We start from the raw sequence: 21,828 nt of genomic DNA, 5'->3' as shown, positions 1-21,828 counted from the left end.
CAAATGAGTCATACGTACAAAGAAATAACATACCTAGGACTCATAATCATTAGTCATGTGAAATCCTTTTCCATACCAAGCTATATTCATGACAGAAAGGTAAGGAAGAGGGCCAAAGAAGGCAAAAGCTCTTACCTGAAGAAGAGCGAGCAGTGGTACACCAGTGCTACTTCCACTGCATTCTAGGATTTCCACCGACTTTATAGCAGTTGCATGAAATTGCAATCTCAATTGTACAAAAGAGAAATCTCCATGAAACACTCGGAAAGCGATGGAAGGAAGGTTTTAAAAAAAATATCCAGAAGTGAAGTCCTGCTTCAGTAAGTAATTGGATTTCATTTGTATTATTTGTGGAAATAATCAGCAATTAATACATTATTTCTTTGACAAGATATTCATTTTTTCTGATTTTATTATTTTATTTGATTATATATTTTATTTCTTTTCTAAATTAGTTCTTCTTGAACATGTATTAATTAGATTTATATAGTTAGAATCATTTGTACAAGAGTACAAAATTATGCTCCAAAATATCTACAATTTTGATGAAGTTGGATTTTTATTAGGCTGAGGTCAGTGAGAAAGAGTATTAGAGGTTGTTAGAAATCCTTGTGAGAATGGGGAATTGAAGTATTGTGTACAAAGTAGATTTTTATTACTTTATATTAGATTTACTAAAATGAATACAAAGTACTAATGGAAATATAGATGGTGCATGTGAATTGTGACCGTTATTAAAGGTGTTTGTGCTAATAGATCTACACTCAAGATTACAATTATACTTAAAGCAGAACAGTTTGTAGCGGAGTGGTTCAAGAAAGTTAGAGGTATACCAGAAGATATAGTTTTTGGGCGCTCGCATAACGGCTGGACCAATGAGAAATTGGAAATAGAGTATTTGAGACAAAACTTTAGAAAAGACAGTATTACAGCACAGAAAGCGAAATACGAGTATTGACTTCTACTATTCGATGGACACAGTAGCCATGTCAATATGCCATTTCTTGACTTCTGCATTTTACAAAAGATCATTCCCCATTGCCTACCTCCCCATCCAACTCATTGATTACATCCATTAGATGTTTGCATTTTTAGTCTCTATAAATACCAGTATCAAAATGTTAGGAATACAAGAAGCGGATACCCAAGAGTCACCTTAAGTAGGATAACCTCACCCAGAATCAGAATCTCTGGTCTCCAACACCCCCTTCCAGCCCCCTGACTGGGCCTGCATATCATCATACATATTAATCTCAGTTGCATCCTGTGACTATAATACCACAGAGTTGAAGGTATCAGAATAACACAATATACGTCATTACTATCAGTCCGACTGGATCCAGTTGACATGATATGTGAGAGGGGACCTTCCGCTAGGTCTGAAAAGTGGAATAGAGTAAATCTGTCAACTACTCTAAAGGTTAATAGGCTTCAAAGATGCGATACCTTTGGAATGAATCGTAAGTAACAGGACATTTTTACATAAAGAGATGGTATTAAATGGTAAAGGATCTCAGCAAGAGACTAATACATTCACATCCACCCTACAATGTCTGAAAGAATCTAGAACTCTGAGCTATACTACCACAGAAGCCATTGGACTTCATGGAGTATTGAAACCATATTACCCAGAGTAATCAAGAGTTGTCGACCGAGGGAATATTTATCAATCCGGTGGAATAGCTTTCTGTGAATTAGTAGGAAGTCCTCTGGAAGATATCTATTGGTTGTATAAGGAGTTATGCAGGTTTAAAGTCTGATAACATAAAAAAAGGTCATAATATGACTAACTTAGCAGATGCAATCCACAAATGAAACTGATCATTTCATCAATGACGGAAACAATTAGAGCTAACTCAATTCGACTTGAGAGCTAGGCCACAAGTCTAAAGACTGTAAGGATAGGATAACTACTATTGAGAATAGTATAGTTCCAAGTTAGTTATATCGTAATTATCAAAGAGAGTGTGGTGATTTTCAGGGTCTTTAGGTGTTTGCATCTTTCAAGAATACCCAATGTTATGAGTTATAATCAGAGAGATTTATAGTTATATGATAAATAGATGTAGTCTGTAAACACTCAGATGCAGAGTATAAATATTGAAGTACCTCCCAAGTTTTAGACATTATCAAGCAATAGAGGGGACCTTAACAATATAATATTGTTTTACAATTCTATCTTGCTTTACCAAATTTACTTCGCTCATAGTAGTCATAAACGAAATGAGTGAACTTGAGCCTTTCTTGACAATCTCTGTTTACAGAAACGAATTTTAATTGACCTAGACAATTCTGAAGTCTATCAGATTGTTTTCACCTAACACAAAAGAAACTAATGTCCCGCTTTGAAAGATATAAATACGGAGTATCAAAAGAGAATTTTGATAAAATTCTCATAGTTACCCATAGAACTTTCTTCTCATCCAGTAACATTCAAAGCGGATTCCGCAATATAGGCCTTGTTCCTATCAACAGAGACATTGTACTTGCAAAAATTCAAGCCTTGTCTTCTAAATCACCAACAGTTCATTAAACTTTCACAAGTTCCAACCAACCATACCCTAATCTGACTTCACCATTGCCTGAGCCCTTGTGTGCTCTCTTAGTCTAACAAATCGATGACTTGTACATACCACGGAGCAAAGTAGAAATCAAAAACAAGAACTAATTATACTTGCAATGCTGCTGACAAACAACCCACAGGAGTGGGAACAAAAGAAAATAGTTACCAACCTACTCTTTACGGCAAACTGGGAACTTACTGAGATTGAAGAAAAGGAGTGGCAAATTCACAATCAGAAACCACAGTTAGCTGATATTCACCATAAGTGCGGAGTAAATCAAACAAGAATACTTACCTCCAGAAAGGGTTGGATAGATTGAGATGATATTAACCACTTTTTTGAATCTCAATTGACTGAGGAGCGTAAGGTAGCTGAGGGGAAGTACAATTGTGTGACAAGTTTGGTTGCTGTAAGAAGTAAGAAGTTAGCAGAATGTATTGAGAAAAGGAAGGAGACAGAGAAGTTAGAAGAGGAAGGAAAGTTACCTAAGTGTGGCAAGACAAGTGCTACCCTGTGAGAGGAGGAAAGCCATCATACACATCAGATATCTGAGGTGGAGCAGAAGGTTGAGAAATTTGACAAACACCTTCAGGATTTGGCCTTTGATGTGGAAGCTGAAAGTGAAGATTTTCTTGGAGGTCCTGAAGTGGAAAGCGTTGGTGGCTTTGAGGTAAAAGGAGCAGAAAATTTGGAGGAGGGAGCAGGAGCTGATGGAGCTCCTACTCCGAGAGATGTGTCTTTGGATCTGACACTTGATTTGTAGTTTGAACCTCTGAAGTAGACAAGCATTCCTGAGGTGGTTGTGTTTTTGATTGTTATGTGGAGAGAAGAGAAGAAAAATAATAAAATAAAGGCCCTCGTCCATAACGGGTAGAATCACATCCACCATCCATGCCAAGACACGCCGCGCCTCGCTGAGGATGCCACCTCGCTGAGGTGTCTGGCGGTTTACACACTCGAATAACAACTCGTTAACCAAGATAAAATGATTGATCGAGGCTATAACCGCGGTCTAAGGTAATGTGGGGCACTTTTTCATTTTAAGCTCAACTACGTCATGGCCATGGCCCAGGACCTTCTTTCTTGTTACAAGGTCCGACAAGCAATTATGAAACGGTTATTTGGGGTTAACCAGCCGAATATATCCTTATCTGTTCAAGTTAATGACTTCCCTACCCTTGCCAGGTGAGCCCCGCCTTTTGCCCACGGTTGGAGTCAGGTGCTGTGTGGCGGAGCATCTCAGCTCTCGACAAATATCATATCGTATCGTACAGTACTCGGGTAGTCAGAGAACCCCACTCGAGGTCAGGTATATACACATGTGCGGTACCCAGACCTTTGCCTCCATTCACAGTTCACAATGAGAATAAATACGACTTAAGGTCATTTTATTGATAAGTCTACCTCAATCCCAAGTCTCACAAGGCATCCAGCGAGAAGAGGGGAAAAAGAAGGAAAAAAAAACACACCCCCAACCAACCAACCAACCAACCAACCAACAAAACCCCCTCCAGCCAGAATCCGTTGGAGTAACGTTTTATTAAGTATGTATACTGCAAACCCCCGAAATCTCAAGCATGCACACTGTAATAAACCCCACATGTCTTCCAGCGCAAAGCATTCCTCAAATACCAACGTAAACGGTGTTGAGGAAGGCTGGAGACGCAGGGCTTAAAACCCGTGGATCTAAATATCATGTGAGCAGAGCCTCCAACCGAATTGCCGGAAATTATTTCCGAAGAAAATGGCTCACCTTGATATTCTCTTTGGCAAGTGCGTACTTGCCCATCTTGTCGCTTCCTTTATCGGTAAGGAAGTCCATAACCTTTGTACGATGATCGCCTTGAAGCTGGATCACCTCTCCCATGTCCTTATCCTGGATAATAGTGCCATTGCAAGCTGCAACGATGGAGGTAACACAAGGTCAGCGCCTCCGTTATCTCAAAACAATCAAGGGGCAAGATCGATGCCCTGCCTAAACGATATGGAAGACAGACGGGCAGAGCCCCCGAATCGAGCAGAATGGTGGGGAAGGGGGATAATTACCATATTCCTTTTTGAAAGCTTTCAAAAGAGCTTTAGGACTGTATTCTTTAGACAACCCCTGGACAGTCGTCAAGGTCTTGCGACCGTTGCGCTCTGAGAGAAACAAGTAAGTAAAAATGTGCAGAACCAAGTGCAACTAATTTTCTCACAAAAAAAAACTCAAAAGGTACTCACGTTGGATACGAATATGGACGTAATTCTTGGGCTGAGTATCACCAACGTCGTCGGCGAAAGGATCTAGGAAGGTGTTAGCATTCAAAAACGACAGCTTAAGCGATCGAGAAGCATCCAGCAGTAAGGCGGCGAACAAGGCCAACCAATGATATCGGATTAAGCTGGAATCTGAGAGGAGTTGTGCCTCCAGGCGAAAGCACTGATGTGGCGAAAAACTCGAGAAAGAAAAAAGACTCACCATTAACCTTGAGATTTTCGATGGACATAAACAGACTTCGAGGGGGGTTGGGTATGCGGGAAAGCTGTTTCTGGGTGCTTCGGAGCAGTGGTTTGGACTTGAAATGTAGTAGTGTTGTGCCGGTGATAGCTTGTGTGTTGGACGGGAATGCGAAGGGAGAGGGCGGAGGCAGGAATGTTCTTGGTGGGGAGAGAGAGAAGGGGGTACCGTAGGAGGAGGCAGAGGGGTGGAACTTAAATAGGCGCCGCTGGGCCACAGCGAAATCAGTCAGATGGCGACGAAGCAGGGCTGGAGTGGGCTGGCAGCTGGGTTCCCTCCTAATTTACTAATTTACGAGCACAACATGTAACTCGCAAACTACCGGTACCGGCACGCCATCATAGCAACCCACCAAAACGAGGCCCAGCAACCGAAACCAAACCAAACAAACGGAGCCCCACCACCAATCATGTTCTATGCAAAAACCTTATGATAGTCCACTCGAGTACTCTACCTGTGCTCATATGCGTTATGGGTAACCCAACTTTGCTACGCTACCCCGTAGAAGGCTGTGCTGAGTGAGAAAAGGAAATGGAGCAGCGAGGGGAAAAGGAAAAAGGAAAAAGGAAAAAGGAAAAAGAAAGACGACCGGATAGAGTAGGGAGGAACCCCTTCTTCCCTACGATCTTGCCCTTCAAGGACTGAGGGAGAAGTTGAACAGCGAATGAACGAGTGGTCTTGGCGACCTGGTTGGATCTGGGCTGAAGCAAATCGGAAATTTGGCTGGGATTTCGCAGGTTTCCTGTCTGCTGCACGCTCTCCCACTGCTCGCTAGTCTACTCGAGTAAAGGCCTACCGGTATCGTATTGCACGGGGACTGGTGCAGCACCCACAGCGATACAGTACCGTACCAGCACCCGAGTAGTCCATCGTAGTCATGATAAAGCCAAAACGAACCATGAGCTCCCTACAGCCTGTTGCGGCGTTTAGCAATAGCACGAGGTGCTGATCAGGCATCTTTACTTACCCTATCATTTCTTCAGCACTGAGGATACCAAAGCACGACACAAACACCGATACCGCGCGAGTACTCCAGTACAACCTCAGTCATACACTACCGGCACGGCATTATATTGCCCTCCTCTCAAAGGACAGAACTATTTGATAGGGAAGCGCCGAGTCATCTACTCGAGTACCGTACTCGTACTGTTTGCATCTCATCCTCCAGATAACAAGAGAAATCCCTCGTCCGGAGCCCCTATCACCCCCTCAATAAAATTGTCTCACATTCCCGTCACCCTTAGTTCTGTGCGAATTGATCTGATCGTTGCCACCATCGCCGCCTACGACTCATCTTCACCGCAACAGAGTGACACAAGCCCGCCATCGTGGCAGGGCCGACTGAAACCGCCCGCTTCCGTCTCAAGAGCCACAAAATTGAAATGTGCGCTGACGAGGGATGGTAGAAGAGGTATTGATATTTCAATGATACACGACTGCCAACACTAAATTCCAGTACCCTATCCAGCTCGTACCATTCACTTTCCCCCCACCTGACAGATCTATGCTTTTCTAGGAGAAATAGTAGATAGTGAAAAGAGTTCTAATGATGCTGTCCAGCATTTCCGGAGGGATTCGCCCTGGCGTTGGGGTTGCGGGGGTCGTTCTTATACTCTTCGGCTGTGGTTTGTTAGTCAAGATATGGTCCCTAACTTCGTACTTTCCTCGCAAAATCCTCCAAGCACAGCAATTTCCATATGCAAGAAAAAACAGAGCAAAGGGATGGGCCAAAAACACATACTATTGGCGAGAAAATTGGAAAGGCTGTTAACTCCGTAGAAAACAACCACACCTGCACAAATTAGTCAGCAATTCCGGATTGAACCCTCCCGATTAGAAATCCTATGTACCAGCAATATAGAAAGGTGCCATCGGCTTAGCTAATCATCGTGCTCGTTGTTAGTGAGATACTGAGCGGGGAGGAAATTAATAGTAGAAGCATACCGATCGGCGTAGGCCATTTCTTCCCAAAGATTCTTTCGAGCATGGCGAGAGGTCCGTAGAAGTCTGAACGGTTTGATGGTTGGCGTTGGCAGGGAGGCGATTGACGGCGATGAAGAAATTGTGGGAAGTGGTGGTGATGGTTGATGTTTCGATGGTGGTGGAATCGGGTTCGGGTTTGTGGGAAAGGGGACGTTGTCCGTGAAATGGATCAACCCCACCTAAAATTATTTCTAGGGAAACTCAAGAATACAAAAAGCAATAACAAAACATCCACTGAAAAGTGCAAATAGATTCAAACTACAATTTTAGTACATCCTTCACATCAACTTCCAATTCGCTTGACTTGCGCCAGAATCACTTGTGACAAAGAATACCCTGCACAGCAGTGTACGAGTACTCAAAGCTGGCCTTATCAAGAGCCTCCAAACAACAATCACCCTATCCCACCAAAACAAAAGCAAGGCAGAGCAAAAAAATGTCGTTCGGAACCACAAGCACAATTTCCTCACTAAACGGCTGCGTATCCTCCCTCCAAAACTCAATCCGGCTCCTAGACTCTTCGATATCAATCCTGGACTCGGGAGTCCACGATTTCCCACGCATCAAGAAAGTCCTACAATGTACTCGGGTTCGTTCGTCCCGACTGCGGACACTGCAATAGACGGCTAATAGGGGGGTTAGCACTTTGAACTTATCTCCGAGCCAACACTGTACGCCGCACAGACCGCCCTCGCTGACGAGATTGGGCCGGAGGTTGAGCATTTGCTTCGCCGGGTGGAACAGCATTTGGCCAAGATGGAGAGGAGGGAGAAGGCGCTTATTGCGAAGTCGGAGTTGCAGGAGGGGAGGCTGCAGCAAAAGCCTTCGCTCTATACCACAGCTTCTTCAAGGCAGAGAAGTGGACTTGGCGGGAATGTTCAGAATATAGAGAAGCTGAGGATATTGAAGGGGAAGAAGGAAAGGTTGGCTCATACAATTGAGAGGTTATCATTACAGGCAGGTCACAAGGTATATCATTCTTTTCAACTTGTTGGGCTCTTCCACAGAACAAAGGTTGACATTGGCTGCAACCAACAGGAAAGGCAATTGAGGATGACCATGAACTACGGAGCATCATAATGGAGTTTGGTGGTGTCGGTCGGTTTCTCGCACACGCATCACTGGTGAATTGGCGTTATTGCGGCCTTAGAATTATTGTTGGAATCTAGTCACAAATATTCGGGAACACTATGCTTTCCAGTAACTTATTTCAAGGTCCTCAGCACAATCGGTCCAATCAAAGACGCATCTGCAAAGAACAATCAATCCTATCTCTGGCAAACTCCAGCTGCACACTTCGCGATGTCCAAGGACTTGATGACCAGTTCCAACGCATGCTCTAGACCTCCCAGCTTTGCCCAGATAGCCATTAAGCTGGGATCCTGACTCTCAACCCTGACCCTCTCCTTGACCCGCACGTCCCCCCCTCTATAGCTATAAATCTGGTCCTGATTAGCGGCCCCAACTCCATTTCCCCCACCCCCCAGCCCCACAGCCGCAGCAAATCTTTCCCGAAAGCCAAACGGGGACTCCAACGACGGTAATACAAATGCGGGCCCACGATGCTCCGGGGGAGTTAATGGTTCTAGCGTCCGTAGTTCCACTATGAGTGCCGCCTCTGATATATAAACATCAAGCGCAAGATGAGGATGAAGTGGAGGGTCAAATATCTGAGCAATCAGCCTGCCGTAAACCAAATCGCAGAATAGATCTCGGGTGAACTTACTCTGTGATCCATGGCGTGGTAGGGAAACAATCGATGCGCCTGGGTCCCTCTCAATGCATCTCTCGCAGCACGAACGCTCCTCATTGCCCCACCCAGCTTCTCAGCAACGCCCATTCCCCCATTCACTATGTCCAGACCCTCCGCAACGTGATTTCCAACATCCGCCAACTGCTCCAGCACAATACCCTTCCCCTTGGAGTCCAAGCTCAGTTTATGGCAGGCAAACCCCTTTGTATTTGGCAGCCCGTACATCTTGACCTGCATATCCGATTTAATGACTTTATTAGCCACCCGCGTCGCATACCCCTTGAGTGACTCCGAGCGCGGTGAGGAAAGAACTAGCGTAGAGCCTGTGCTCGATGCGAGGAGGTTGGAGCACTCTCGCAGGCCAGAGCGGACATTGTCGACTGTTTCCTGCAGGGTGTCCAGAAGCCAGGCTAGCTCTCGGACCTGTTATCAGTTAGAGCGAGATGAGGATTTGGGGTGAGGGAGAGGTCTGACGCCAGATTCTTCTTCAGCTTTCAATATATCTTCTTCGACGCGTGGGGGGTAGAGGGCTGCTGCCATAGCGCCGTTACCGTTAAACCGATAAGGCTGGTTTGGTTTCGTTAGTTGGTTTGGTTGAAGCGAGGGAGACTGCAGCACCAAGACACATGGAAAAGGCTCAAGTTAAATTTACTTGTAGGATTGCCCGAGACATAGGATCACCCCTAGTCTAGACTACGGTATTGTACCTACCTACCCCCGCGTCCCTGCCGTTGACAACGCCAACGATGAATTCTCTAGTGCTGAGACCGGTCATTAGGCGAACGGGTCTGGCGAGGGATCTTCCCAAGGTTGCTTTCACATCTCAATTCGTACCCTTCACTTCCCTATCTCGACCACCACCCAATTACGAGGGTCATGTTCCGCTCACTATCCCCGAGAGAGGATTCCTTGCTGTGGGTTCGGCGGTGATGTCACTATTGAGCCCTCGGCGTGCAGGTAATTTTCTTCTTCTCCCGAGCTTAGCTCATCCAGAACTACGATAGCTGTCTGTTCTTTATTTTAATGGCCGTAGCCGCCCTCTATCAGGGATGCTAATATGCACACAGACCTGATTGCAGCTCTCGGAGAAGCTACAGCAACACCATACTTCATTTACAGGCTCCGAGATGCCATGCTATTATCCCCTACCGGTCGGAGGATTCTCAAAGATCGCCCCAGAATTAATTCCACCACAATGAGTATGGGGAAGCTACGGGAGTTGCCGGACGGCACCGTGGGCAAGGAATACGTAGCGTGGCTAGACAAGGAGGGCGTCTCGCCAGATACTCGGTCTCAGGTATATATTGCTGTTCCCGTCCAAATGCGCCAAGGGTCTCAAAGTGTATTTTTGCACGTCTTGTTACATTTGGACCAGCGGCGGTTTGAAGACCGTTAGTAAGGCGTAGCCGGATGGTGGCCCCGATATCTACATTGGGGGAAGAATCTCAGAAAGGAATTGCTAACAAGAAATAGGTTAGATATATTGATGATCCGGAGTGTGCCTATGTTATGCAGAGGTACCGGGAGTGTCACGACTTCTATCACGCTCTTACAGGGCTACCTATCATGGTTGAGGGAGAGGTTGCTTTGAAGGCTTTTGAATTTGCAAATACACTTATTCCCATGACTGGCCTAAGTATGTTTGCGGTGGCAAGACTAAAGCCAAAGGAGAGAAGGAGAATCCTGACCACGTACTTTCCTTGGGCCATCAGAAATGGACTGCAGGCCAAGGAAGTGATGAACATCTATTGGGAAGAGGAGTTGGAGACTGATGTGAAGGAGTTGAGGAAGAGGATCGGCTTGGAGAAGCCTCCGGAGTGAGTGTTACCATATTTTAAACATTGGCATTGGTGCTAACATGATACATTGTCTACTGTAGTCTGCGAAAGATCAGAGCAGAATTGAGGGCCCTGAGAAATACCGAAAAAGCTACAAGGGAGTCCGTGCAACATTAGAGTACTACTTGTATCGCTACCACCGCACAAATGGTTCTGTTTCTGCCCGTTCTCTCATGGCTCAGTCGCCCAGCAAATTATTGGTGATAGCGTTAGGGAATTTCAACCCGCTCAGTCCATCATTAAGATGGCGTTTTGTAGAAACAGCACGGCACTCAAAAACCAAGCAAAACACCATTCCCCACATCCAGGATGACCAGAAAATCACGCCACCATTCACAGATCGAAATCGTCGTCATCATCAAGAACACCTTTCCGACGTGAAAAAACAACCTTCTGCTCGGTGGTCTTTTTCTCATCGATGGCATTGATCAGGGCAATCAAGTCCTCCTCCGTGACACGTTGGCGAATCTGATTAGAACGGGCCATCATGATCAAACGGTTCTCAAGATCGCGAGCCCTCGATTCCTTAACCATGGCTATCCGGCCAAGACGGTCGACGGCTTCCGGAGCAAGTATTTGCGAAATTATAGACTTCCGAGCTTCATCTGTTGGTCCCCAGATATGAGTTCAGAAGACAAATGAGACGGCGGGGATCAAGATTTGGAAGGGCAAAAAAAAGAACCTTCTTGTTGCCTATAGCCACGGTAAGAAAATATCTGTGCATACAACATTTAAGGGGGGATCTTATTAGACAATACTTCTTATCATTTCCACCCTGACCTTGGCCCTGTTGGGCGAGCTCCTGCATCCTCGCTTGGCGTATTTTCTGCAAGTCTGTGCTAGCCTGGTCAGCTATGGTCATTCACGCAAAATGAAAATGTAGGAAGCCGAACCATCGTCATCCATGTTGCGAGATCTGTCGGGTATAATGTGACGGATAGATGAGGTCGGGGAAATTTGACGATAGGCGGTGTGGGAGATGGGATGATGGTGGTGATGAAAGGTTCCCCCGTGCCCCTCGTTTCCGTGCTTCTTTGCCCCGCATTCCAGGATTTTTCTTTTGGTTGCGATGCGGCTGCCAAGTAGGGCCAGTGACGGTTGGGCAGCGCCTGGGTTCCCTGTATCATGCTTGCGTAGTTTTCCTCCCCGAGCGGCTTCAGCGGCGCGAGGGCCGTTGTTACTTCATTGGGGCGAAAGTTGCACTCGTTAGACGCCGTACTCTTCCCGTCAGGGACTGATCGGATGGTTACAGGGCAAGATTTGTTTGAAGCATGACAGGATATGGGTGCTTTTCCATGCCCGAGCAGCCGCCTTACTCTCTGCTATCATAGCTGTACCGGTACGTGTACAGTACCGGCACGGTACCCGTACCCGAGTAGGTACTCGCACTCCACTCAATCGCCCATTTCTCCGGCTCTTTTCCCGGCCAATTCGTCACCCATTCTTCCTTGTCACACACCGGTACTACAAGCACCGTACTAGTACAACCGCTTGCCGCCTCTTCCCTCCTGGATTCCCCTGTCTTCCTTTTTCTTTGCCCTTTCGTGAGCTGGGATCCACAGGCTCCAATCAGCCAGCAAGTTGCTGTGCGAGCACGTACTCGTACAGCACAGATGGCACTTGTACCGGTGCAGAACGGTACGTGTATGATACCGATACTGTAGAGGAGAAACGGACACAAGCCGCTTATCCTAATTCGATTTTTTGGTACTGTAGAAAATGGTAGCCATCATTCCGTCACCCGTCACTTCCTTCTTGAGCTTATTCCGTATGGCCTTTTTGGCGTTTTTGAGGGTTTAGCTACACCTCGCAGTTACAGTTTAAGGCTTAGTCCTCGCCAGGCGCCTGCTATCCTGTCTACTTGGAGAAGAGAGAGTGTGTTGCACTTTTTCCCGCTCCTCTCTTCTCATCCCTCGAAAAAAGCCTTCCTGCTGCTGCTTCCTGCTTGCTATTTGCTGCTCGCTGCAGCCTGTGTTGAAGCATCTCGTTTCCCCTTCGTCTTCTTCCGGGAAACCTGCTCCGGTTTCACACGCCTGCCGGCCAGCCAGCCAACAATCCGCCGGGACAGACTGATACCGATACAGTACTTTATTGTACTCCTACAGTACCATACCATTGACAGGACAGACGGTTGGGCTAGCGAACCAGACACTTCTGCTCTTTCCCTTCCTCTTCCCCCTCTTCCCCCCCTTCCCTTTCCTCTTCTCTTCACCTTCTCTCATTCAGTTGTTAGTCCAACCATTCCCTCCTTTCCTTCCCTTTTCCTACAGTACTCCTAGCCATCTTCCGCCAAACCTTTCGCACCGCTGTTGTCACCCTGTACACTCCTCCCCTCCCCCTTGTAGCTGTCAGTTAGCCAGTCGATCCTTGACATTTCCCTCCGGTCCCTTCCGCTGCTACACCATCATTCTTTCTCTCGCTCATAGCTTTTACAAACATTTTCCCATTTTCTATTCTCTCTCTCACCTTCTATCTCGAATTTCCCCCTCCTCGCGAAAAAAAAGGGAGTGTCAATCGTTGCATCAAATAGATCACCGCCCCGCTTCGAACCGTTCCCATACTCGAGCATAAAGAAAAAAAGTACTCGTACACATCTCTCCCACGAACTCTCTTCTCTCATTCACCTCCTGCTCCATACATATCTCTCCTCAACTCTGTTCCCATCTTCTCCGACCCTGCCCTTCGCTCCTGTTTCCGCGCTTCCGAGCCATCCTTTGGCCCCTCCCGACCCCCTTCGAGACTTATTTCGTTCCAGGCCGCCAAGCTGGCTGAGTGAGTTTTCCACGATAAAACCTGGCTCTCGTAGCTGTCCACCATGTCGCTAAATCCTTTCGATCTCTCTCGCAGATATCTTTATCTGGTCCATGCCAACGGGCCGCATGGGCCCCCCTTTTCGGGACCTTCTTCGAAACCTCCTCTCCGTTCGGTGACGACGACCGGCCATAAACTCTCACCCTTATCTATAACCTCCCCGCCAGCGTTTTCAACAATGACCGCAGACCGTCCGAATCTGTGCAAATCCGCTAGCGAGAGCGCTCTACGGGTCCCGACCCCTGATGGAACATCAAGTGGCAGGTCAACACCCGGCGAGAATGGGAGCATGGATCTCAATGTGGAGGTAGCAGCCCTCAGTAATAAGCTCATTAATGCGATCAATCATCAGACCCAATTGGACGACTCGCTCTCGCAAACAAGACATGAATTGGAGATTTCCCGTGCAAGAGTTAAGCAATTGGAGGCGGTGGCCAGGGAGAACACTGACATGTTGGCCAAGGGGCTGCTGGTCAAGAAGTCGGACATTGAGGCCGAAACGAAGCAGCTCAAAGACCGCTTAAATGAAGAGAGGAGGTTGAGGACCAAGGCTGAAGAAGAAAAAAGGGTCATAGAACGGGAATTGGAAGGTTTAACAGCTGCTTTGTTTGGTGAGGCTAATGAGGTAAGCAGTCGCTCCTTAGGCCTATTTCTTGTCAGTTCCGGGTCCTGTTTCTCGCAGTTAACAGTATTAGATGGTCTCCGTAGCGCGGCAAAAGGAAGAGGCGGTTGATAAGAAGAATGAGCAGCTGAGATCTCAATTAGCTGATACTCAGCTCCTTTTGGCTTCTCACCAGGAGCAACTCGCCGAATTAAAGCAAGTAATCCAGCAAATGACAGCGGAGAAAGAGGAAGCAGAGACCACTATGTCTACCGGGACACCTTCAACTCCGGCGCTTGGGAGTAGGACGAGCAAAGAATCGTTAGGTCGTGTCTTTGAGGCCTTGCACTTGTCTCCCGACCTGGCCACTATCGAAGATGTACAGCCGTGCCCGCCTACATCCCTAACGAGCTTGATATATCCTGTCCTTAGGCATGATATCCCAGCCTATCTCGATTTCTGTGAGGTTTTGCATTCTCCGAAAGGAGGTACCAAGACTTCGCCCATACCCCGACTGTCAAGCGGCTCTTTTTCGCCTATACAAGCTATGGGTATCGGAATGGGTATTTCCTATGGTTCATCATCAACCAGCAACTCCTCCACCGGGCTCTCTAGTGCCCTGTTTGGAGCTAGGGTGGACAAGGGCAGTGATGGCCGTCCAGCAAGTCCGGCGGGTGTCGGCTCCGCTATCAATGGCAATGCTCAGCAGCAGATCGGACTCGCCTTAAAGGAAACTAAATTTTATAAGCGAGTTTTGGTTGAAGATATTGAACCTACTCTCCGGGTCGATTTGGCGCCTGGGCTTTCCTGGCTGGCTCGCCGGAATGTGTCCTCAGCAATCATTGATGGCTCCTTGCAAATCGATCCTCTTCCTATGAATTCGAAATCCAGTGCCGTTAGTTGCTCCATGTGCGGTGAGAGCCGGTTGGACGAGCAGCATGTCAGGACTCATCAGATGCGCACGAGCGATAGTGCAACTGCCCTGAGACACATGCTATGTACCTATTGTGTCAACCGCACAAGGAGTGTTTGTGACTTTCTGGCATTTCTACGAACTCTCAAGGAGGGCATGTGGAAGTGTGACAGTGAAGGTGATGAGAAGCATGCGTGGGAAGAATGCATCAAGCTGAGGGAGCGTATGTTTTGGTGCAGAGTCGGGGGCGGGGTAATACCAGCCTTTATTCACAGGGAATCGGCGAGAAATTCTGAGGATCACGGCGGAGCTGGGAGTTTGAGGCCTGCCGGTGACGAGACCCCACGTGATCTGCAATCTCCTAGGACACCAGAATTGAGAGGATGTGAAGGCCAGGTGAAACTGGAGGTTCCCAGGAGGAGAATAAGTAGGGAATTACCACCAATTGTCCCTGGGAAGGCTTCTGTTAGCGAAACTCCTTCGCCGATAGCTCCTTCGCCGGTCGACAAGGAGCTTCCCCCACCTCCTAGAATCTCCCTCGACAGCACCGCGAATGAAGAGGCAACTATTGAGAACCAAGAGCCGTCCTGGGAGAACGGTCCTGCTGTTGGCATGACCTCGGAGCATTCACCCCCCGCAGTCTCAAAGCAACCCATCGAGCCCGAATCGTTGGCTGCCCCGATCGCAAAAACACCTGGACCGCCTGCGACCACTACTAAAAAGGAGCCCACTGCGCCCGCTGGCGCAGCCGGGTCAGATATGGAGATTCCTCAAGCAGTTCCAGGAGCTTGGTAGTAATCCTCTAAGGCGTTTATAATACTGGAGATATTATTTTATACGAAAGATAATGGATTGCTGAAGCTAGATTTTCGTCCGGGGGGGTGTTATGGGCAAATGTTTTATGTTGGACTAATGCAATGGGGAAGGGGGGGATTTTGCTGGGGCCGAGTATTTATTTTTATTTTTATTTTTATTTTTATTTTTTTCCTTCTTAATATTATACTTCTTTCCTCTCTCTTTCCTCTCTCTTCTCTCAACTAGCTTCTTTCCTGATATATAGTTTTACCACGATTCCATCGTCCAACTGTGTTTGTTTCTCTGGAGTTCTTTTCCTATCCCCCCCCCACTCTACCTGTTTCTATTTTTGTTTCAGGATCTCTTGTTTCGCATTTACAGAGGTTTCACGGTGTACCATGTCCTTTTTTTTCCTTCTCTTTTCATTTCTCTCCAGTTACCTTACTTTTTTTACCTTCCGTTTTTCGTTTTCATTCCTTCTTGCTTTGATATTATCATATGTTACGGGACACGAAGAAAGGAAGAAAAAACTGGAACCAGAGGCTGTTCTCTTTTTTTATTTGGCTGTAACGGGCTTCTATATCATAAAAAGCTGTTCTTTTCTACGGCATGCTAAGTTTGGTTTTATTCAGTTAGTTAATACAAGGCTGGGCTGGGCTTAGGTTCTTCCAGATATCGGTATCATATGGAAGAGGTTTCCGAGTGATTTGCTGTGCGTTTGATATCCTGGTGAGGGGTGAAATTGTTCGGCTTAATTTTGCTCCCCATACTGTTTTTCCAGCCCAAATCCGACTCCGGTAGTGTATAACAAACCGCTCAGCCCCCTCTATATCTCCCCCCTCCTCTTCCTCCGCTGCATCTCAAGAACCACGGGCGCAGCACGCATTCTCGCAAACTCCTTCATAGCGACTGAGTCCGTCTCCGTGCGGATGGCAGTTCCAATGGACATGAAGAAGCTGTTTTTGCCGTTGGTTAATCAAGTTGCGCTCCACTGGGGTAGGGGTCAAACCCAAATGTAGCGGCAGAGCCGAGCATATATTGTCCTAGTGAGCGAAGGAACCCGTTTGGACCTGCGCCGTGTTTCATGAGGTTGTAGCCTCCTATCATCTCAGTTAGTTGTGCTGCAGCGGGAGGGAGGGGAGGGGGAGCACCGAAGAGGAAGCCGATGCAGAGCCCAACGGCTGTTTATAGTCGTTAGCATTAGTATGGGAGGGTAGGGAGTGGAAGGCAAACAAGTCCCCATTATGGCCCCGAGTTTCACTAATCTCCGTTAGCAAATTGAATAGGGTACGGAGAGGGAGAGGAAGAGGAGGGATACTCTTGTCGAAGAGAGTAGGGCCATGAGAGCCATGGCCTCCAGACGCAGATACTGGTACGGGCATGTTTGTGGGTTTTGTGGTGGTGATGATGGTGGGGTGAGTGAGTTGTGGCGGGGTGGTGGGGGATAAGGGATGGGATGGGATGTGGATGTGGATGTGGATGTGGATGTGGATGTACGGTACTCGAGTAACTTAGTGGCTGGTTTGGTGTAAGGGTATGATATGATATTATCCCTTGGGCGGTCTGAGACAGTAAAATTCGCGACAGGCACACTAACCAATACGCTAATCCAGACCTGGGCGCTTGGCAGCTTATTAAGACATGCTGTGATATCAGAATAAGAGAAGGAGTTTATATATGAGTACAGTAACCAAGAAAACAACGGTCGTGAAAAAAAAAAAAAAAAAAAAAAAAGAGAACTAAGAAAGTTGAAAGATCTATTAGAGTACATGAATATCCTTATGACGAATATTAAAACAATGGCGGCAAAGGGCAAATCCACATCCAGGGCCATGACACCGATACTGAGTAGTTGGTGCTTGCTTGTCCTTCTAGTTCATAGCACGTAAAATAAATTGGCACTGAGTACATTCCAGCCTTTTAGAGCCAAAATGTATATACTGATGGGGGGTTGAGTTGCCTGGTGGACAGCTAGGGGCAACAGGAGAAGGAAAAGTGGTGTGCTGCTGGAGTTTACTGTAGCAGGTTTTGTGGATGTAGGAGGCTTTGCAAGGCTTTGAGGTGGGCATTCAGGCATAGTGAGAAATTAAATTCTCTGCAATAGCAACACAGAAGAGCTGGGATTCAGAAAGTAGTCTGCAATTAATGGAGACTCGGTGAGAGAGAAGATAGGAATTTATTACGGTGGTATCAAGAAGTCAGTAGAAGATCGGATGCCAGTTCCGTAAGCATTTCAGTTGTGTGAAGCAGTAGCTCTGGTACTGGTCCGAACCATCTACTTCTACCTTATACTAGTTGTAATCGTTTGTGATTACAGGTATTGGAACATTTGCCCAGTCTATAGTACCAAAAGCCTTACCAATTGCAGGTCTATTGCTGCTACTCTGTTGAGGCTTTTTCCACAAAATGGTAATCCTGTCTTTCCAACTATGGATTGTTGTATAGAAGTGAACTGCACTCTGATCCTGCCATTGTACAGCCAATACCTTTCCAGTACTACTAGCAGGGCTACCAGAGAGCTCATTCCAAGGAATATTGGACTGATTATCATGTAGGTGGAGTGGAAAAGCAGTTTTCCGTACTCTTGCTGTACGATATCCCCCAATTCCCAAGTCTCTTAACCTCTCAAAAAGCACAATTGATGGAAAGTAATTATCCATATAGAGGTTAAAGTGAACCTAGGGGGTTCTAGGTAGAGCTAATGCTAGCTGGTATACTAGTGATCCAGTAATCTTAAGATCACTATATTTAGTCTAAACTTATTAGTTTAAATTTCTAATTAAAATTCAAATCATAATATTTAAATAGAATTACCTCAAGCCCAGCAACAGACTCACTTCTAGAAGCATATAGCCAATTATAGGCATACTCGGTATCACATAAGGCAAATACCTTATAGCCTTCTGTAATTGGCTTACTAGTCATTCTATAGGTATGAAAGCTTTTTTCCCCCAAGTAAATCATCGTTTCATCAACAGTTACATTTGACAGAGGTAGGTAATATTTTTGACACCGGTCACGGAAGATGTGATTGAGTGGTTCCAGCTTTTGGAACCACTTGGCCTAACTAAGCTGAATCTCCAGATCGGATATGTGTAAAACGCGCTTTATCAGACAGAAGTGCTTTAATGACATCGCTCGAACTAGTGTGGATCCTCAGTACTCCTCCTTCCAGTAATGCCATACTACTACCTCTCTCTTTGTACCTAAATACAAAATCAACAGAAGAAAAACCCGTACTTCATCTGAAGTTACCTTTTTCCACCTCCTCCATCCTAGTCCTCTAGCGCCTATCTTTTCCTGCTCCCTTTCCTTCATTACAGCATACTTATTGGTACCTTCTACCAAGATACTAATTGTAATCTCATCTAAGAAGAGTTCAAATAATTGAAGTGGAGTGATTTCACTATCATTCCATAGACGCAAAGGCAGACCAGTAAGCTCCATCCGAGATTGAAGTGGTCTGTAGGGCTCTGGGGTAGTTTCACTAGCATCATGGTTCCCAGATTAGTCTAGATTTCCCCTTTGCGATCACAACTTTTCTGTATCACGTCTTGTACTAACTCTGGGTATCATATTTGATGAAAGCTGTGAAAGAGGAATTTGTGACTTCTTTGATCGTGGCATGAGGGAAGCTTGGTATATCTTCTTAATCAATTTACTTTACATCTACATGTTATAAGATGTGAGGTTGCCATCTCTTGTCAATCTTTACAGAGTTTTTCTTTAACATACCTGTCGCGGATTTTACTGTCTCAGACCGCCCAAGGGATATTATATCGTACTGGTGTGACCTAGGGGGATAGGGTAGGGTAGTTTATCAGTCATGCAAGTCATTTCATCACCCACTAAATGTTTGTGTTAAGTAGTTTGCTAGATGTGCAGAGTTTTCTGTATTCAAGCCACCTTTCTGTTCCTTAGTTTAGGAGTGTGTGACCATTGGGAGTACACCATAGGAAAATCACCACTCTTAAGTTCTTTCAATTTGGCCGAGCCACATTTCCTTTTAGCCTACCCTTGTATAGTGGGTTTATTGATAGTCTGTTGGGTCATTTCTACACTTATCTACTGTGTGGGTTAACGAGAGGTCATAACTGCATCATGGAGATAGGATACGGTACACACAACCCACCATCAAATCAATACAGGTAGAAGAAACAGTGTGACAACTGGTACTCTGAAATGGATTGGGGTTAAGAAGCTTGACGACTTGCTCCTCAATCATCACATCAGATCTTGTCATTACCAGTGTGGAATCGCAAGATTGCGGATGGAATTGAAGAGAAACTGGTGCCTGTCCTTGGAGAGTGCCTAGACTGCTTGAGGGCAACAAGACTAGAAGGAGCTGAGTCAGACGACCTAAGTATCTTGTATTATAGAAGGGACAGGTACTGGTACTCTATCATAATGTGTGAGCTGTGGGAGGAAACGAAGGAGGAATTGAGAAGTCTGAGTCAGTCAGCATCCTCCGGGTATCCCGTGTTGTTAGCTAGTTGGCTTAGTGGTACAATAGGTCGACAACACAAGATGGAATTGAAGTTTACTGAAGAAGAAGAGATCAAGATGAAGGAGTTCTTAGAATGGATGGACCCATAGTTCGCTACTTTAGGTGAAGAGTTTGATGGAGTAACTGCTAAGTCGAAGAGGATGCGGGTAGCTTGGCTACATGTTCCTTGTCCGGCACGCTCCGTTACTGTGAGGTTCATGCTTGCATTAGACCAAGATGTCTAGTGGGATGAGGAGTGGCTGAGGGAGGCCATGATTGACCGGTTTCATAAGGCTGAGTGAGAAGACCAGACAGATGAAGATATCTTGATGACAATGAGCACCCTCCAGCAAGGCAATCGTGATGTCTTCAGGTACTCATGCAAGGTGCTGAAACTACTCCTGTGGAAGCCAAGCCGCCCTCGGCACTACGACAAGATTCTCATTGGTTACTACCTTATTGGCCTCATGAGCCGACGTCTGTAGGAGCTTAGCATCATGAGCTTCTGTAAGCATGACTTACAGGAGACTCCTATCCAGGTTGTTAAGGGCGTGATGCAACTGGCCACCCAGCTGAAGATTAAGGGCTACCGCAATTACGATAGTAGGCAGAGTGGCGATGACGATGAGGAGGCAGATAGGAGTGATAGTGGCATTGACTCCAATTATGCAGAGGACTCCAGCAGTGCTGAAGATGACGATAATGATGATTATTGGGATTGAAGGAAGAAAAAGACAAGAAAGGTAGTAAAAGTGAAAAGCTTGAGCAAGAGGAAAGAAAAGAGACTGCCGAGTCAGGAGAAGGAAAACTGTAGAGGTAACGGCCATGAGGAAAACGTTAGTAGTGAAGTGTGAGAACTGTGTAAAATGATGTGGGATCTGATGCAGTTGTGGAAAACAAGTATCACTCGCAGGACTGGAGCCGTCACAGGGTGTGCTGAGGAAGATGTCATTCTATTAGAGACCTATGCAGTTGGAAAAGGGTATATGAGATACCCATATAGCCAGCAAGACGCCAGATGCCCAGCTGCTTGCCGTGAGGAGTACCCGAGTAGGCATAGCCAAGTATTGCACCCAGCAGAGTTCTATCAAGAAAGTAAAAAAACGCACCCTACAGTGTCTGAAGGCACTTATTGGGAGGCAGCCCATAGTGATTACCCTACAGGCTCATATTTCGATAACTTTGCCAGACGGTCAATAGAGGACCCGCAAGTCTCTCAAGTTAGTATTCCTCCACAACCATGCACCACATTAGCCTGTTCTTCTGAGGAGTTATCACGACTGCAACGGATTGTCAGCTCCAATAGAGTGCTATATTATCTATCCTGCCCGTGTGTTTACTACTACTGCTATGTGGAAGGCCACTTATACTCGTAATGCTTGAGACTTGACAGTTTAGCCACTAGGGTAGACAATCTTGGACTAGAATACCCAGATACTCCCACTGAGCCCAGAGGAGAGGCATCAGCGCAGGACAGGAACAGACCAGTCAATGTAGTCAAAGTCATAGCAAAGTTGTCAGCACTGGAGGGAATGAAGGTCCAGGAGGTGTCAGTGGCAGCTGTTAAGGATTCAGCAGATTTGATAG

General features: G+C 46.3%; 7 protein-coding genes; 3 read left to right on the top strand and 4 right to left on the bottom strand.

The window, feature by feature from the left end:
- Positions 1-4,084: 4,084 nt before the first annotated feature.
- GSTUM_00000712001 (uncharacterized protein) lies at positions 4,085-5,703 on the bottom strand. XM_002838021.2 has 5 exons: positions 5,023-5,703; positions 4,785-4,847; positions 4,611-4,703; positions 4,318-4,463; positions 4,085-4,250 (listed from the first exon to the last, which is right to left on the bottom strand). The coding sequence occupies exons 1-5, from the start codon at positions 5,048-5,050 to the stop codon at positions 4,236-4,238; spliced, it is 345 nt and encodes a 114-aa protein (XP_002838067.1). The 5' UTR covers positions 5,051-5,703; the 3' UTR covers positions 4,085-4,235.
- Positions 5,704-6,459: 756 nt separating this feature from the next.
- GSTUM_00000711001 (uncharacterized protein) lies at positions 6,460-7,136 on the bottom strand. XM_002838020.2 has 4 exons: positions 7,006-7,136; positions 6,912-6,941; positions 6,803-6,853; positions 6,460-6,681 (listed from the first exon to the last, which is right to left on the bottom strand). The coding sequence occupies exons 1-4, from the start codon at positions 7,046-7,048 to the stop codon at positions 6,605-6,607; spliced, it is 201 nt and encodes a 66-aa protein (XP_002838066.1). The 5' UTR covers positions 7,049-7,136; the 3' UTR covers positions 6,460-6,604.
- A 316-nt stretch (positions 7,137-7,452) lies between these two features.
- GSTUM_00000710001 (uncharacterized protein) lies at positions 7,453-8,252 on the top strand. XM_002838019.2 has 3 exons: positions 7,453-7,633; positions 7,687-8,013; positions 8,083-8,252. Exons 1-3 carry the CDS (start codon positions 7,481-7,483, stop codon positions 8,122-8,124), a joined length of 522 nt encoding a protein of 173 aa, XP_002838065.1. The 5' UTR covers positions 7,453-7,480; the 3' UTR covers positions 8,125-8,252.
- Positions 8,253-9,470, bottom strand: GSTUM_00000709001 (uncharacterized protein; the record flags this gene model as incomplete). XM_002838018.2 has 4 exons in its annotated part: positions 8,253-8,714; positions 8,771-9,220; positions 9,272-9,364; positions 9,450-9,470. 4 exons carry the CDS (start codon positions 9,468-9,470, stop codon positions 8,313-8,315), a joined length of 966 nt encoding a protein of 321 aa, XP_002838064.1. The 3' UTR covers positions 8,253-8,312.
- A 73-nt stretch (positions 9,471-9,543) lies between these two features.
- GSTUM_00000708001 (uncharacterized protein) lies at positions 9,544-10,618 on the top strand (the record flags this gene model as incomplete). The annotated part of the gene is made up of 3 exons (XM_002838017.1): positions 9,544-9,754; positions 9,865-10,094; positions 10,271-10,618. The coding sequence occupies 3 exons, from the start codon at positions 9,544-9,546 to the stop codon at positions 10,616-10,618; spliced, it is 789 nt and encodes a 262-aa protein (XP_002838063.1).
- A 123-nt stretch (positions 10,619-10,741) lies between these two features.
- Positions 10,742-11,643, bottom strand: GSTUM_00000707001 (uncharacterized protein). XM_002838016.2 has 4 exons: positions 11,529-11,643; positions 11,394-11,469; positions 11,318-11,328; positions 10,742-11,240 (listed from the first exon to the last, which is right to left on the bottom strand). Exons 1-4 carry the CDS (start codon positions 11,539-11,541, stop codon positions 10,969-10,971), a joined length of 372 nt encoding a protein of 123 aa, XP_002838062.1. The 5' UTR covers positions 11,542-11,643; the 3' UTR covers positions 10,742-10,968.
- A 1,981-nt stretch (positions 11,644-13,624) lies between these two features.
- Positions 13,625-16,085, top strand: GSTUM_00000706001 (uncharacterized protein; the record flags this gene model as incomplete). XM_002838015.2 has 2 exons in its annotated part: positions 13,625-14,071; positions 14,142-16,085. 2 exons carry the CDS (start codon positions 13,625-13,627, stop codon positions 15,753-15,755), a joined length of 2,061 nt encoding a protein of 686 aa, XP_002838061.1. The 3' UTR covers positions 15,756-16,085.
- Positions 16,086-21,828: the final 5,743 nt, after the last annotated feature.

The sequence above is a fragment of the Tuber melanosporum genome, assembly GCF_000151645.1.
Source record: "Tuber melanosporum whole genome shotgun sequence assembly, scaffold_214, strain Mel28".
In the NCBI taxonomy this organism is placed as follows: Eukaryota; Fungi; Ascomycota; class Pezizomycetes; order Pezizales; family Tuberaceae; genus Tuber; species Tuber melanosporum.
The sequence above is the reverse complement of the archived record's forward strand: the minus strand, read 5'-3'. Positions and strand labels throughout refer to the sequence as shown.

What these genes read in the sequence shown, in the direction of transcription:
- GSTUM_00000712001 (XM_002838021.2), bottom strand. Translation starts at nt 5,050, where the DNA reads ATGTCCATCGAAAATCTCAAGGTTAATG. An exon ending in CGTCCATATTCGTATCCAAC is followed by an intron (nt 4,704 to 4,784) that starts GTGAGTACCTTT and finishes TGTTTCTCTCAG; the next exon opens with AGCGCAACGGTCGCAAGACC. An exon ending in AGCTTTCAAAAAGGAATATG is followed by an intron (nt 4,464 to 4,610) that starts GTAATTATCCCC and finishes CCATCGTTGCAG; the next exon opens with CTTGCAATGGCACTATTATC.
- GSTUM_00000711001 (XM_002838020.2), bottom strand. Translation starts at nt 7,048, where the DNA reads ATGCTCGAAAGAATCTTTGGGAAGAAATGGCCTACGCCGATCG. An exon ending in GGCACCTTTCTATATTGCTG is followed by an intron (nt 6,854 to 6,911) that starts GTACATAGGATT and finishes TAATTTGTGCAG; the next exon opens with GTGTGGTTGTTTTCTACGGA. An exon ending in TTCCAATTTTCTCGCCAATA is followed by an intron (nt 6,682 to 6,802) that starts GTATGTGTTTTT and finishes AACAAACCACAG; the next exon opens with CCGAAGAGTATAAGAACGAC.
- GSTUM_00000710001 (XM_002838019.2), top strand. Translation starts at nt 7,481, where the DNA reads ATGTCGTTCGGAACCACAAGCACAATTTCCTCACTAAACGGCTGCGTA. An exon ending in AAGTCCTACAATGTACTCGG is followed by an intron (nt 7,634 to 7,686) that starts GTTCGTTCGTCC and finishes TAGGGGGGTTAG; the next exon opens with CACTTTGAACTTATCTCCGA. An exon ending in CATTACAGGCAGGTCACAAG is followed by an intron (nt 8,014 to 8,082) that starts GTATATCATTCT and finishes TGCAACCAACAG; the next exon opens with GAAAGGCAATTGAGGATGAC.